The 15028-nt window shown below is 39.9% G+C and overlaps 1 protein-coding gene across 2 annotated transcripts in view; it reads left to right on the top strand.

Annotated features, from left to right (window-relative positions):
* Window positions 1-1825: 1825 nt before the first annotated feature.
* Window positions 1826-15028, top strand: part of RBBP6 (RB binding protein 6, ubiquitin ligase) — a 34555-nt gene continuing 21352 nt past the window's right edge. Inside the window, exons 1-3 of one of the 2 annotated variants that reach the window (XM_033217729.1) lie at window positions 1826-3075; window positions 8363-8462; window positions 12680-12716. In XM_033217729.1, the coding sequence (XP_033073620.1) occupies window positions 2910-3075; window positions 8363-8462; window positions 12680-12716 (303 nt within the window). In that variant the 5' untranslated portion in view covers window positions 1826-2909. The remainder of the gene's footprint in view (window positions 3076-8362; window positions 8463-12679; window positions 12717-15028) is intronic. The other variant, XM_033217730.1, reaches the window with a different exon arrangement.

Raw genomic sequence — 15028 nt, 5'->3', positions numbered from 1 at the left:
TAAATTAGGTATTCAGTATATAAAGCAGTCGGCCAAAGACAGGCGAAGGGAATAGATTCACCGTTTCAGAGTGAATGCCATGACGGTTTGCAATTTTCTGGTCGAGTTTTTCTTTCACTAGAGATAGCCCTCGCCCTTTCATTCACACAGAGGCTTTTAAGAAAAAGCAACCAACCTAAAGAGGACATGACAGCAATAAATTTTTGGTGAATTAACAAAGAGGTAAAAGTGGAAGAAACGTGTTATATATGAAAAGTACTGATGTGTGTGGTTGAGTTAAATTGTATTGGTGTCTCTAGAGCTGCCCCATGACTGTGGCCAAAATTTTATTGCCACGATATCTCTATGGATCACGTAAAAATGTATCCAGTAATTCAGCACGTATTTATTGAGCACCTACTATGTTCTAAGATCTGAGGATACAGCAAAAACAAAGATAAAGATAAGATCCCTATTGTCAGCTGAAGGTAGAGGTTGGGGGAGACAGATAATTAAAAAGTAAATATATAACTGTCAACTATCTGTAAGTGCCAGGAAGAAAAGACTAAAGGGATAGAGAAAGATCGCCATCTTATTCAAAAAAGATGGCCTTAGGAAGGCTTTTCTGACAGGATGATGATTAATTTTAAATCAAGTTCAGTAAGAATTTGGAGTGTGCTTTCAGGAAGTCCCTGGGAAACTCTGCTACTTCTTGGCTATAGGATCTTATTCTCAGTTGCCTAAATTAATTGAGCCTCGCCTGTAAAATTCAAACTGGATGAGGAACATGGATTGTAAACGATAGTTATTATCGTTTATGAATGTAATTTTATTATATTATGATTTTTTCTGAATGTAATAACGTCCCCATGCCTGAAGGAAAAAAATTCCAATCTACTGAGGGGGGTTCTTGTCACTGTTCCTGGCATTTGCGCTTAGGAATGGAATTGGGACCCCGCCACTGAGTAGGCATCCCCTTCTGCAAATTCAGAAAGTATATGATTGCTAGCTTCAGTTCCATCATCTGTAAATCGGAAATAATGGTCATGTTGACCACGTAGGGGTTTTGTTGTTAAATTGACATTTATTGAGCCACAGCTATTAATATTTCGGTGCACTAAGCCATGTCAATGCACCGGCATGGTCTTAGACTATGGATTTATTTAATCCATAACAAACAAGTAAACAAAGTACTATTTTTAATGGCATTTTACAGCCCAGGAGACCCAGGCACAGAGGGGTTAAATCTAGAGCCCCACAGGTAGGGATCCAACCCAGACAACGTGGCTGCTGAGCCTGGCAATGTTATTATGCGATCAGCCCTGTGCCTAGCACATAGTAAGAGCTCAATAAATCTGTATGGTGCTAGTGGCTGTTGTCAGTTCTTGGCAGCGGCTGCTCCACGATTTCCACTTGTGAAGAGTATAGGGTAGCCAGTTTATTAGGGAAGCAGCAGCTAGGGAGCGCTTGCATAGCAACCATAGTTTTCTGCTTAGCAACCATAATGCTCACTTAAATTGGGAGGCTTAGGGGAGCTGACAGGACCTGTGGGGAAGGGGGAGTTAGCTGGCCACCCCTAGGCAAGCCACTTTGCAGCGGAAACTGCACGCAGCCCCGGCAAGGCGAGCTCTCCCCACCGAGCCTCCCTGTGAGCCGCTCCTCGACGCGACAACCCCCCTCCCTTTTGAAGCAGTTGGTTCCTCCCGTTGTCTCGGCTCGTTCAGTTTCCGCGCTCTGGAGTCACAAAGCGCGGGGTCACGTGGGCGGACCGTGCGCTTTGTGACGTCACAGCCCCGCCCCTTGGCCCGCCTATCGGCGCACGCCAGCCCCGCCTCGCGCGCGCCGCCCGTGCAATCCCTGCTTAAGAGACCCCGGAGTGGGGCGCTCGTCCGAAGCCAGGCCGCGTCCGCCATAGTGCCTGGCTTGGAAGTGTCGCCGCCGCTCGGTGAGGGCCCCCGAGCGGCAGGGGGGCAACACAAAAAGGGAGCCGGAGAAGCCCTGGCCGCTGCCCGGCAGCTTGCGGGCGTGTTCTCCCGGTTCCAGGCCTCAAGGCGACGGAAACGAAAGGCGAGCGAAGCGCGGAGGATCCGGCGAGAGGAAGCGTCAGGGAGCCTCGGCGGTGTCCCCGGGGTCCGCCGAAGCCACCCGACCGCCGGCTGGGGCCCGGGGTGGTGAGGAAGTGCTCCGAGGCCTCGCGGAGGCCTTGTGCCGGCTTTGTGTCCGAGGCGGCGGCGGCGGCGGGGGGAGGCGGAGCCGGGGGCGGCCTGCGGGAAGGCCTCTCCTCCGCCGACCGCGCGTTTTCGGCCTAGGCCGCGGGGCCGCTCGTGGCCTCCGGGGAGCAGGCGCCAGGGGTTTGTGTGCGGTGGGGGCCTGGGCCTGGGGAAGCTGACGCCGGTCGTCCGGAAGCCAGGAGGAGGCGTGAGGCCGCTCGTGGACTCCGGGCCTAGGCCCTCTCCCCTCAACCTTCTCCCGGGGCCTGGGTCACCCCAATCCACGGAGAGAGAGACCCGCCGGGAGGTGCGGCCGCGCTATGGACCCCTGACCCCGTGGGGTCGCTCGGACTCTTAACGTGTGAACTGACCGCTACTGACTGCACCGTCTATTCCCCCGTCTCTGCCGGCCCCTTAGCATGAGCGAGGGGGACCCAGCCGGGTGACATTGTGCCCGTTGGCGGATTCTCGATTTCCCCTCTTACCCGTCCTCGTCCTCCTCCTCCCCCATGAAGTGATTCTGAGTATCGGGGGGGGCTCTGGATGATTGTTCTGACGAACCCCTGCTTGTGGTTGGGGGGTATTTAATCTGAGGCCTTAGGGTCCTTCGGTGTCTTTTAAGTGTTTTGTGTGTACATATTTTGCTCTTAAAGTTTATAAATATACATATATTGAGAGTGTCCACGTCTCCTCGCTGAACCTTAGGAATCCCTTGGCACCATGTCCTGTGTGCATTATAAATTTTCCTCTAAACTCAACTATGATACCGTCACCTTTGATGGGCTCCACATCTCCCTCTGCGACTTAAAGAAGCAGATTATGGGGAGAGAGAAGCTGAAAGCTGCCGACTGCGACCTGCAGATCACCAATGCGCAGACGAAAGAAGGTAAGGGCAGCATGGTCTTAAGATATTTGCTGGCTGGAGAGAGATACTAGTTAGAAGGTGCCTGGCAGGAAGCTAACCGCCATTATGTCTCTAGTGGGACTGTTCGTTCTAGTACTTTGGATACAGCTTTCATTGATAGCCAAGGGTTGCAGCAGCTGGCCTTGGAGTTTCTCTGGTTTATTTTATTTCTGCATACTTGGGTCATCTGTAACAGGCTAACCCAAAACATGGAAGCCTGAGTATTCTTTTCGCTGTTTTTTTAAAGTGAGGGAGGGAGGAGAGGGGGATAGCTATCTAGACTCTTTGGGTGCTTGTCTTAGGGCGTTTTCTAACTTACTTTCCATCAAGAGGGAAGGAGAGCCTGTGCAAGACTTGTTTGTTCAGTCAGCCAAAAAAAAAATAAAAAAGAATTCTCCAACCTAACAACATTGTGGAGTTTGATGGCAAATTTTACGTCTTGCCTTCCTCCCTCCCCACATTTATTTATTTGGAGTTGCTTGCCTGTGTTGTGGAGAAGGGATCTGAACTTTAGTATTTTTGAGGATTTAATCAGCGTTGGAATTGCTTTTGGATCTTGAAATGTTCTGATGTCATCGCTCTTGTGTGTCAGCTTCAGAATTAGTGACTACTCTTAAGATTTATCAATTAGATGAAGATCAAAAGTACTGATTTTTTTTTTTAAGTGGTAGTTGCTAGATTTTACGTGACTGTTGATACTAAGGTATGAAAAATAGGCGGCTACCATAGAGTACAAATAAGCCACTGATAAGAATCGTCAGTTTCTTTCTCCTTTTCAAAAGTATTTGATAATATTGGGAACTTAACAGTAGATGAATGTGACAGGCAGTCTTTCCTGACTCTGAACTTGTTTTGGTTTCTTTTTCTCAAATCAGTAATGCTGATGTGTGTTTTTTAGCAGTTCGGTGTTCTAAAAGTTACTGATGGGATGAGAAGTGAAGTTGACAATTAGGGTATTTTTTTAGTCACTGAATTTTTATCACACTTAAGGTGTGACATGGATTCTTTTAGTTGAAATGGGAGGTCCCCCACTTCCAGCCTGTAGTTTAGGTAGAGTAAATCTTGTCATGTAGACCAGTTTTCCATTTACAATGCAGACCTAAGTATAATTGTATTAGGTTAAGGAACAGCGGTGCTGGCGTATCATGACTCAAAAATATTAAGGAAGAATTTTATTTGCTCAAATGATATTATGTGAAAATACTGTCTGCCTCCCCACCTTTTAAAAACAAGTATCATACCATTTGATAATTGGAGCTATGTGTAATCATCTGACTAAGGAGAGGAAAAACTGATGGTGGTCATGAACAGTTGAGAAATAGCTTTATATTTAAGTGTCTCACAAGCATCCCTTAACTATAACAGTCACATTTCACAGAACAGATGGGTTTATAAGAAGTTTGGGCCATCTTGATATATTGAGTATTTATGAATGAGAGGAGAGACAATATGAATGGAATTAAAGGATATTAAGATATTAATTTTTATCGTCATATATTCAAGTTTCATATTTTACTGGAGTATTACACAATTGAATCATTAGGGCTAGGCGTTATCCGTCTTTTCGACTGAACAATTGAATGCAACTTTTTTTTTGTTTGTTTGTTTGCTGTAACAAGAGTCTCACTCTGTCACCCAGGCTGGAGTGCAGTGCCACCATTTCAGCTCACTGCAACCTCCACCTCCCTGGTTTGAGCTATTCTCATGCCTCAGCCTCCCAAGTAGCTGGGACTACAGGCGTGCGCCACTACACCCAGCTAATTTTTGTATTTTTAGTAGAGATGGGGTTTTGCCTTGCTGGCCAGGCTGGTCTCGAACTCTTGGCCTCAAGTGATCCACCCACCTCAGTCTCCCAAAGTTCTGGGATTACAGGCATGTGAATGCAACTTTAGACTAGGTAAGTTATAGTTGAAAGAATCCTGTCCAGAAATTTAAGAGTTTTGTGACTTTGTGTAACCAATTTTTTTTTCCTAGTCAAGGAAATAAATGCTACGTAATTCAAACCCAGAAAGCCAGGGAAGTGATTGCCCAGCACATTTTCTTTTTTATATTTATGTGAGCTGCCCTTTATTGGAGAAAGCTTTGATGTTAGGTTTGTTAAGAAAAGGGAGCTTTGAGGGAGAAAATTTGTTTTTTATGCAGTCCTCAAATTAAGAGAGAAAGAGATATTGATGGTAGCTACTTAACTAGTTTTATGGGAAATAGTATCCAATGTCACAAGGCAGTTGAGTAGAACGCCACTTGATTTTCGCACTGATACTCAACATATTTACTAAAGAAAACTATAGTAATCTTTTTACCATAGTTAAGGTCCAGTTTCTTGATTCCATTCTTATAATTTTAAAATCCCTAATCTACCATGTTTCTATAAAACATTTCCTTACAATTTTGGAATTCTGTCCATGTTTAGGTCCCTTACTTTTTTTTTTTTTTTTTTTTTTGAGGGAGACAGATCCTCACTCTGTTGCCCAGGCTAGAGTATAATGACACAATTTCGGCTCACTGCAGCCTCAACCTACCAGACTCAGGTGATCCTCCCACCTCAGCCTCCCAAGTAGCTGGGACTACAGTCACACACCACCATGTCCAGCTACTTTATTGTGTTTTTTTTTGGTAGAGATGGAGGTTTTGCCATGTTGCCCAGGCTGGTCTCCTGAGCCCAAGTGATCCTCCTGCCTTGGCCTCCCAAAGTGCTGGGATTATAGGCTTGAGCCACTGTGCCTGGCCTAGGACCCTGAAATCTTGATAAGACTAAAATGCTTGGGTCAGAATTCCATGTGTTTTAGACAAGAATCCTGCTTGTTTCTAGACTATATTTCAAAATGAATCTCAAGTAATCTTTGTTATATATGAGAAACGTTTCTACTTTTCTGCACACCGACCCCTAAAAAACAAAACATCCTTCATTCTGAAATTAAAGTGTGAGAGGTTTGGAAGCTGAATATGAAGAGTTTATAAACGACTCTTATTATATTTCTAACTCTCCGTTTCTCAGATTCATCTTGTTTTTCATTTCATCCATGCCTTTCATGTCTGGGGTCAAAAAAACTGGCAAGCACAAAGGGTCTTTTGAAGCCAACAGACTACTTGTTAAGGAGGTATTTTAAATGAAATAACCTCCTAAGTGTCTTTAATACCCCTAGAAAGATACCTTGAGGGGTAAGAAATCATCATTGTAATTCAGGTATTTAAAAAGTCAGTTAGAACATCTGTTTTGAAGGGCATTGAGGCACCTTTTAGTTTGACACAGTACTGTGCTAATCAAATTAATAATCTGTCTTGGAAAGCTCTTGTGAGTGCATTGAGTTGTTACCTATTCAGAAACTTCCTGTCAGGTGTTTGACACTGTTTTGTTTCTAGAATTAACTTTAAAAAAATGTAGTCAGGCCGGGCGCGGTGGCTCAAGCCTGTAATCCCAGCACTTTGGGAGGCCGAGATGGGCGGATCACGAGGTCAGGAGATCGAGACCATCCTGGCTAACACAGTGAAACCCCATTTCTACTAAAAAATACAAAAAACTAGCCGGGCGAGGTGGCGGGCGCCTGTAGTCCCAGCTACTCGGGAGGCTGAGGCAGGAGAATGGCGTGAACCCAGGAGGTGGAGCTTGCAGTGAGCTGAGATTCGGCCACTGCACTCCAGCCTGGGCGACAGAGCAAGACTCCGTCTCAGAAAAATAAAAAAAAAGTGTAGTCACCCCATACTCTCAGTTTTTCTGAATCAAAGCTTTCTTGGAATTTGGGACTATCATGAACTATCCAAGATAATGATTATAGTCCTACATTGGCATGCCTAAATCTAGGAAATTGCCTACCTCTTACTGAATACCTGTGAGATACCACCTTCTATTTGAAGTATATAGAAAATAACCCTTGCCTGAACAATTTCATTAATAACAAGGAGTACTATTAGCATTATGACTAAAAATAATTAATATACATTAAAAGTCGGATACGCCTACATATGTGGTAAGCATAGTAATCGGAAGAACAGAGATAGTCACTTTGTGCAGAGTAACTTTAAGTGAAGCAAGTAAACTTAATGACAATAAAAAGGCCTGGTTGGGTGATTAAAGGAGATGGATACATTTTTGCATCTTCAAGATAATTTTTCTTTTTGGTAATTTTACAGATTCACCACAGTTAAGGTCCAGTTTCTTAATTTCATTCTTATAAAAGTATTGCAAATAGCCCAAGGAGTATAAAAATAGGATCCATTCATCTCCCTCTTGGTTTTCCCAGAAGGTGACATCACTGTTTATCCAGTGGCTGTAGCCAGGAACCCAGGGATTCCTCTGGCCTGATTCCTCTTTCTCCTTCATCTCCCCAATATTCGGTCCATCAGCAAGCTTTGTCAATCCTACCCGAAAACATTCTGTCTTATTTTCTCTCTGTCACATCCTAACATAGGTCATCATTATCTCTACCTGGATTGTTTAACAGCCTCATTATTAGTTCCCTGGTTTCTACTCTTGTTCTCCTACAAGCAGTCTTTTTTTCTTTAACAAAAAGCAAATAATCACTTTGCTTAAAATCCTTCAGTGTCTTCCTGTTGCACTTTAAAACAAAATATAAATCAGTGTGTGGTCTATACCTTTCTGTCATTCTTCTCTTTTATTTTCTTAGGCTCTTCAAGCTGTTTCGTGTCATTTTCCCACATGCTTTTCTTATCCTCTGCCTGAAATAGTCCTCAACCAGTTTTTTCCCCGTATCTGGCTGGGTTCTCAGTCCTTAAGGATCCAGTAGAAGTTCCTCCAAGAGACTCTCTTGGAATCATCATGCTATCTGAAGTTGTATTCCATTATTCATTCCTTGTTAGAAAACCATTTTCTCTTTATTCATAATGTCATAATTTAATTTTTAGTCTTATCTTCCTCAGTAATAATTTCTGTGAGTGCAGGGATTGTAATACTCAACTAATGTTTAGGGACTAGGAGAGACAGAATATCTTCATTCTAAATAGCAGCTTTTTCTCCGCTCACATGTTCAGCATTTCTGACTAAACTAAAGAATGACAGTGTTACTGAGATTTGGAGTTCCACAAAAGTAGAGGTGCCAGAGCCAAGAACCTGCTGATGATATTTGTTGTCCTTTGAAAAGAAGCCCTCTTACAGCTTTGGATGTTTGTTCTGACAATATCAGTAATCTAGTTGCAAGGAACTTTTAGTTATTATATTTAAATTTCCCATGAAATTTGTATTTGAAGTTTTCTTATTCTTGGGTACTCACCCAAATCCCCAAATGGAAATTCGATTCTGTCTTTTTATTTACAGAATATACTGATGATAATGCTCTGATTCCTAAGAATTCGTCTGTAATTGTTAGAAGAATTCCTATTGGAGGTGTTAAATCTACAAGCAAGACATATGTTATGTAAGTATCAAATCTCGTATATTTCTCAAAATAGACTTTTTTTAGTTTGTTTTTTAATTTTGTGAGAGAAAACTGTATTTTAGAACTGAACTCATTACTTTAACCTTAATGAATACATTTTCTCAAGACTGTGAGGATAGTGGGTTTCTTTGTTCGTTTGTTTTTTACTTCCTCCCCCAGTTAAATTGTCTTAGCCTGTGGTGAGAATGGCCATTATTAGGAAAAATTTTTTCTCCATATGGGCAGTGCAAAGTAATGTAAATGTCTTGTCATTTACAAAGACAAGAAAGTGATATTCAGATTATTTCTGTGCCTTCCTTTGACTGCTTTTTTTTGAGCGTGTTCCTTCAGTTTTCTTCATCACAAAAATTTAGGGTGGTAGACATTGGTCCTCAATATTTTGACAGCATCAAGAGTATTCAGCAATGCTAACATGGCCGGGCGCGGTGGCTCAAGCCTGTAATCCCAGCACTTTGGGAGGCCGAGACGGGCGGATCACGAGGTCAGGAGATCGAGACCATCCTGGCTAATGCGGTGAAACCCCGTCTCTACTAAAAATATGAAGAAAAACTAGCCGGGCGAGGTGGCGGGCGCCTGTAGTCCCAGCTACACGGGAGGCTGAGGCAGGAGAATGGCGTGAACCCGGGAAGCGGAGCTTGCAGTGAGCTGAGATCCGGCCACTGCACTCCAGCCTGGGCGACAGAGCGAGACTCCGTCTCAAAAAAAAAAAAAAAAAAAAAAAAAAAAAAAGCTAACATTTACTCTTTATCAATAAGGGGCTTTGGCTGAGAGGCATAAAGTATATAGGATTTATAATCATAGGCACTGAAATCAGGCTTAGATCTGACTCCATTTACTGCTTCATACCAGTTGTGTGACTTTGGACCTTGGGTAAGTCTCTGTGCCTCAGATTCCTCAAAAATAAAATAGGGATGTGAGTACTTAACCCTAGAGGGTTGTAAGAATTAAATAGTGTCTGGCACATGGTAAATGCACATTATTGGAGTAGGAAGAGAGCAGTCTCACAGCTAGTCCAGAGCTGATGGTCACTAACCTGGGACAGGACTAAAACCTTATATCCTTAACTTTCTCTGTTTTCTTGTCGTTTCAGTAGTGATAGCAGAACTATAATATGTGAAAAGGGCAGCAACATAGGTTATTTAAAGAGTAGTGATTTTCACTTAGGATTAGGTAGTTTTGTTTGAAATGGAATAAATTGTTTTGAGTCAATGAAAAATTCTAGAATTTGCCAGTGCTAGGAAATGGAAAGTGTTCTTGAAATTAAGGTAAAAATAAAGTCATTTATTGGAGCTTTACCTCATGTGGGCAAGTATTCTAAGATTTTTCTCATTAATTTGTGGTAAAGTTACATTCCATATCTTAACACTTAGAAGTCCTTTTGTGCAGTATCTTCTGTATAGTAACAGCTTTAAAAAGCTGAATACTCTCCTTGTTATAATTGCCAAGTGAACTTTTAATGGTGTGTGTTCTTATCTTTAAATGATTCTAAGAACTATAGAAGAATTATATTACGTTTTTTTTGTTGTTGTTGTTGTTTTCCCTGAGAGGGAGTCTCACTCTGTTGCCCAGGCTGGAGTGCAGTGGCGCAATCTTGGCTCACCGTAGCCTCCAGGCTCAAGCAATTCTCCTGCCTCAGCCTCCCAAGTAGCCAGGATTACAGGTGTCCACCACCAAGCCCGGCTAATTTTTGTGTTTTTAGTAGAGACTAGGTTTCACCATGTTGGCCCGGCTGGTTTCAAACTCCTGACTTCAGATGATATACTGGCCTTGGCCTCCCAAAGTACTAGGATTACAGGTGTGAGCCACTGCACCCAGCCTAAGAATTACAAATTTATGGGGATAATTAATTCCTACAATCTAGTGTGAAGTTTTACATTAATTTACCAAGTGCTTTTTAAAAAATGGCAAACATCATTTCTGTAGATTTTTTGATAGAAACTCTTAAGAAAAGAATTACTTGAAGTACATGGCAAAATAAGTTGCCTCTTACACAGAATACTATGTTAATTTACAATATATAGGATTCTGTTTGTAATAAATTTGCCTCATAAAATGCATCTGGTTTTTTTTTTTTTTTTTGAGCAAATAACTAGAAAATCAAAGCTCAGCTTTTTTTTTTCTCAAATTCCAAATTATACACAAACCTATAAACTCCTGTTAGATGCTAAAATTTCTGTATAGTCAAGATACGTTAAACTTGAAGCATTAAAAGGTATATCTAGCAATTCAACTCCTTCCCCGTTCCTGTGTGGATTAAAGTAATTTCTTTTGGGGTTTACGTGTGTGTTTTTTAAACACCAAATTTTCCAGTTCTACACAGCCATTTAAGTCAGTTCTTTTAACTAAAATATGTGTTTTTCTGGGAGTGAGAATTTTTGTTCAGTTTTTTTTTTTTCTTTTTTTAAGAGATGGGGTTACTATGTTACAGCCCAGGCTAGTCTCAAACTCCTGGGCTCAAGTGATCCTGTTACCTTGACCTCTTGTTCAATTCTTGATCGTTGTTTCAAGGCATTTGAAAAATGAAAATAGGTATCAGCCTGGCCTTCCAGATTGGAAAATTAGTTTTGGGAGCACAGCAATTTCTCAGGGATCCAAATTACAAATGTTAACAACAGTGGTCTTCCTGATATGTGAAAATTTACGTATTCAGAAACTGGGAAATTATGTATTTTAATTTTTCAGTGTATTAAGAATAAACCACATTTCTTTTTTTTTATTTTTTATTTATTTTATTTATTTTATTTTATTTTATTTTTATACTTTAAGTTCTAGGGTACATGTGCATAATGTGCAGGTTTGTTACATATGTATACTTATGCCATGTTGGTGTGCTGCACCCATCAACTCGTCAGCACCCATCAATTCATCATTTATATCACGTATAACTCCCCAATGCAATCCCTCCCTCCTCCCCCCACCCCATGATAGGCCCCAGTGTGTGATGTTCCCCTTCCCGAGTCCAAGTGATCTCACTGTTCAGTTCCCACCTATGAGTGAGAACATGCGGTGTTTGGTTTTCTGTTCTTGTGATAGTTTGCTAAGAATGATGGTTTCCAGCTGCATCCATGTCCCTACAAAGGACGCAAACTCATCCTTTTTTATGGCTGCATAGTATTCCGTGGTGTATATGTGCCACATTTTCTTAATCCAGTCTGTCACAGATGGACATTTGGGTTGATTCCAAGTCTTTGCTATTGTGAATAGTGCCGCAATAAACATACGTGTGCATGTGTCTTTGTAGTAGAATAATTTATAATCCTTTGGGTATATACCCAGTAGTGGGATGGCTGGGTCATATGGTACATGTATTTCCACATCCTTGAGGAATTGCCATACTGTTTTCCATAATGGTTGAACTAGTTTACAATCCCACCAACAGTGTAAAAGTGTTCCTATTTCTCCACATCCTCTCCAACACCTGTTGTTTCCTGACTTCTTAATGATTGCCATTCTAACTGGTGTGAGATGGTATCTCATTGTGGTTTTGATTTGCATTTCTCTGATGGCGAGTGATGATGAGCATTTTTTCATGTGTCTGTTGGCTGTATGAATGTCTTCTTTTGAGAAATGTCTGTTCATATCCTTTGCCCACTTTTTGATGGGGTTGTTTGTTTTTTTCTTGTATATTTGTTTGAGTTTTTTGTAGATTCTGGATATTAGCCTTTTGTCAGATGAGTAGGTTGCAAAAATTTTCTCCCATTCTGTAGGTTGCCTGTTCACTCTGATGGTAGTTTCTTTTGCTGTGCAGAAGCTCTTTAGTTTAATTAGATCCCATTTGTCAATTTTTGCTTTTGCTGCCGTTGCTTTTGGTGTTTTAGACATGAAGTCCTTGCCCATGCCTATGTCCTGAATGGTACTACCTAGATTTTCTTCTAGGGAAGAATAAACCACATTTCTAAACCTAAAATCCCTATACTACCTTTCAGAAAACATTTGTTTTAAGTGGCACGGTACACCTATTTTCGTATTCCCTAGTATGTAATTGTTTTCCAAACCTCAAATCTATCTTAAAACTGTTCAAAGGTGGTAAAGATTAATCAGAGTAATTCATTCAGAAATTGTCTGTTGTTAAATATTTATACCAAAGGAAAATTATGTTCCTAAAAATGTATTATTGAAGATAATGTGTTAAAATTTATTAGCACAAAAATTCATAAATAGCTAATGTTAATTTTGGTTTTTATTTTGTTTTTTAGAAGTCGAACTGAACCAGCGATGGCAACTACAAAAGCAGTATGTAAAAACACAATCTCACACTTTTTCTACACATTGCTTTTACCTTTATAATGTAGCAGTGAAGTAAATCATTTTAGAACTTAATATCCAACTGATCATAGTACATATTGTAAATAAAATGTATTTTGATGACAGCTCAGTTGAATATGGATATATGTGGCATCATTTGCACACTTATTTTGTAGAAATGGGTGATTTGTGCCCGTAACACTGTTTCATATTAAATATGATAGCATTCTCCCTGTATGACACTGTGTTGTACAGTTAATGTATGATCCTTTTTAGATCGTTTAGGTTTTACACTAATGAACATGATGACATGTTCTACATTTGTCTGTCTATAGTTAGTATTTTGTATGTATGTACAGGCTGTTGTGTGCTTTTTGTTTCTTGCAATAAAAAATGTTTGGAGTGTATATTTTGCCATTTTCACGTTGTATCACTTAGTTTTTGTTAGTTTTTTTTTTTTCCTGCCTGATTTATGGCTTCCAAAAATGCATTAGCAACATGCAAAGCTTATATTGAAGTTTGATGCTTTCTCCAAGTTCAAACACATCATAGAAAAGAGCTTTCCAGAGACCATTGATGCAGCTTTATTATTTAGTCGTGCTTTATTTGGCATTTTGAGCTCCTTCTTTTGTTTACATCTGTACTATAAAGTGATACCTGAAACTGGGGCCCCCTATGAATATATAAATGTCTTAGTGATTTTCAGTTTATATAAATTTATTATATTGTTTTCAAAGTTTAATGAGATCTTCTACTTCTATCTAGTTAGTGCAGATGTCCAAATTAAAATATTTCCCTCTTTTTCATGAGATACTAAAATGCTGCGTTAATCGTAGGCTATTGAAAGCTGTAGCTTATCAGAGGTAACTCCCCTTAACCAGGATAACTGGTTTGAAGAAAGTTAAGCTTAATTTTTGTAATCACAGATTAACTTAATTTGTGATATCATTTTAACTTTGAGCTCTTAAGTAAAAAGTAGCAGCATTCCTAAGTTGTGGGGTGAAACATCTGTTTCATAACACAGGTCTATCATAATTGGGTTCTGTAAATGTAATGGTTCTCTAAACATTTTAATGCCCAGGCTTGATATTGTACACAATGCAAGATGTCTAAAATCTTCATTTAGAATTCAAGGGTATTGCTTGCTATTTCACATTATATACTTTTTAAATACTATTGCTCTTTGTGTATGAGGCATTTCACTAATCTTGGATCATTGGATCTTAAACATGATAAAATAGAATATCTGAACATTGGACTTGTTCTTTAGAGTTATATGGCCTTTAGTTCTTGTGGAACTAAATACAGTGATTCTAAGGTCAAAAGTCTTAGTGTTTGGGGTTTTTTTCCTCTTTTTGGATATGGGTTTTTTTTGTTTTTTTTGTTTTTGTTTTTTTGTTTTTGTTTTTGTTTTTGTTTTTAAGCATAATGCTGTAAAAACTGTCCAAGCTTATGTTTTGCTGGTGATTGGTTTAAAACTGATTTTTATGTATCCAAATGCTAGCATAAATTAGATTGACTATCCTGGTGACTGTAGTAGTTAATGTAACACATTTTGTATAAAGTACAGTTTATATAGTATTTAAACTAATTCAGATGAAGTTTTATTTCTTGAAAACAGTTATTTCCTTTTTGTTTATTAGCATGTGTATAAACACAAATCACATGTTCATAAATAAAGTTAACATTCTTTTAGCCTTGTGTGTTCCGGCATGTCTGTATTACATTTATAAGAAGCAGTTTATTTAAGCTTATTTAGGTTTCTCTTTTCTTTTCTTTCCTTTTTTTTTAATACTTTAAAAGTGGCTTTAATTTTTAGGTAGAATTATTGAAATAGAGATATTAGATACCCTGTTGTCCCCATCATTTATTTGCTTGGGGTGCATTTGCTGGCATTTAGGATGAGAATATATTCATCAAGCATAATTAGTGCCCATCTTAGGAGATTTAGAATCACGTGGATTGTACACATTCACAAAAGCAAAGTAAATAGAGGCGCTAAGCCAAATTTTTCTTATCCTGATTAGTAAAGTGAATATATAGTTTTGGTAATGGAAGCGAACACTAATCACGGATGGATGACTGTTTCCATATTCCCCAGTCTTGTTTTTAGTCATCCGTCCATGTTGATACCCCAAAGCTGGATGTTCTTCTTGCTAACTAAATATCAGAGTTGCATTTCATAGGATCCTTTAACTTCAAAAAGCAAGTATAATTAGCATAAAAGATTTTAGATCCTTGCTCCCCAAAACAAGACCCCTAATTAGGTACAGGGAGGTGGGTTAATTTTAATGTCAACA

This window comes from Trachypithecus francoisi, unplaced genomic scaffold, assembly GCF_009764315.1.
Source record: "Trachypithecus francoisi isolate TF-2019V2 unplaced genomic scaffold, Tfra_2.0 Lachesis_group10, whole genome shotgun sequence".
NCBI lineage: Eukaryota > Metazoa > Chordata > Mammalia > Primates > Cercopithecidae > Trachypithecus > Trachypithecus francoisi.
The sequence above is the reverse complement of the archived record's forward strand: the minus strand, read 5'-3'. Positions and strand labels throughout refer to the sequence as shown.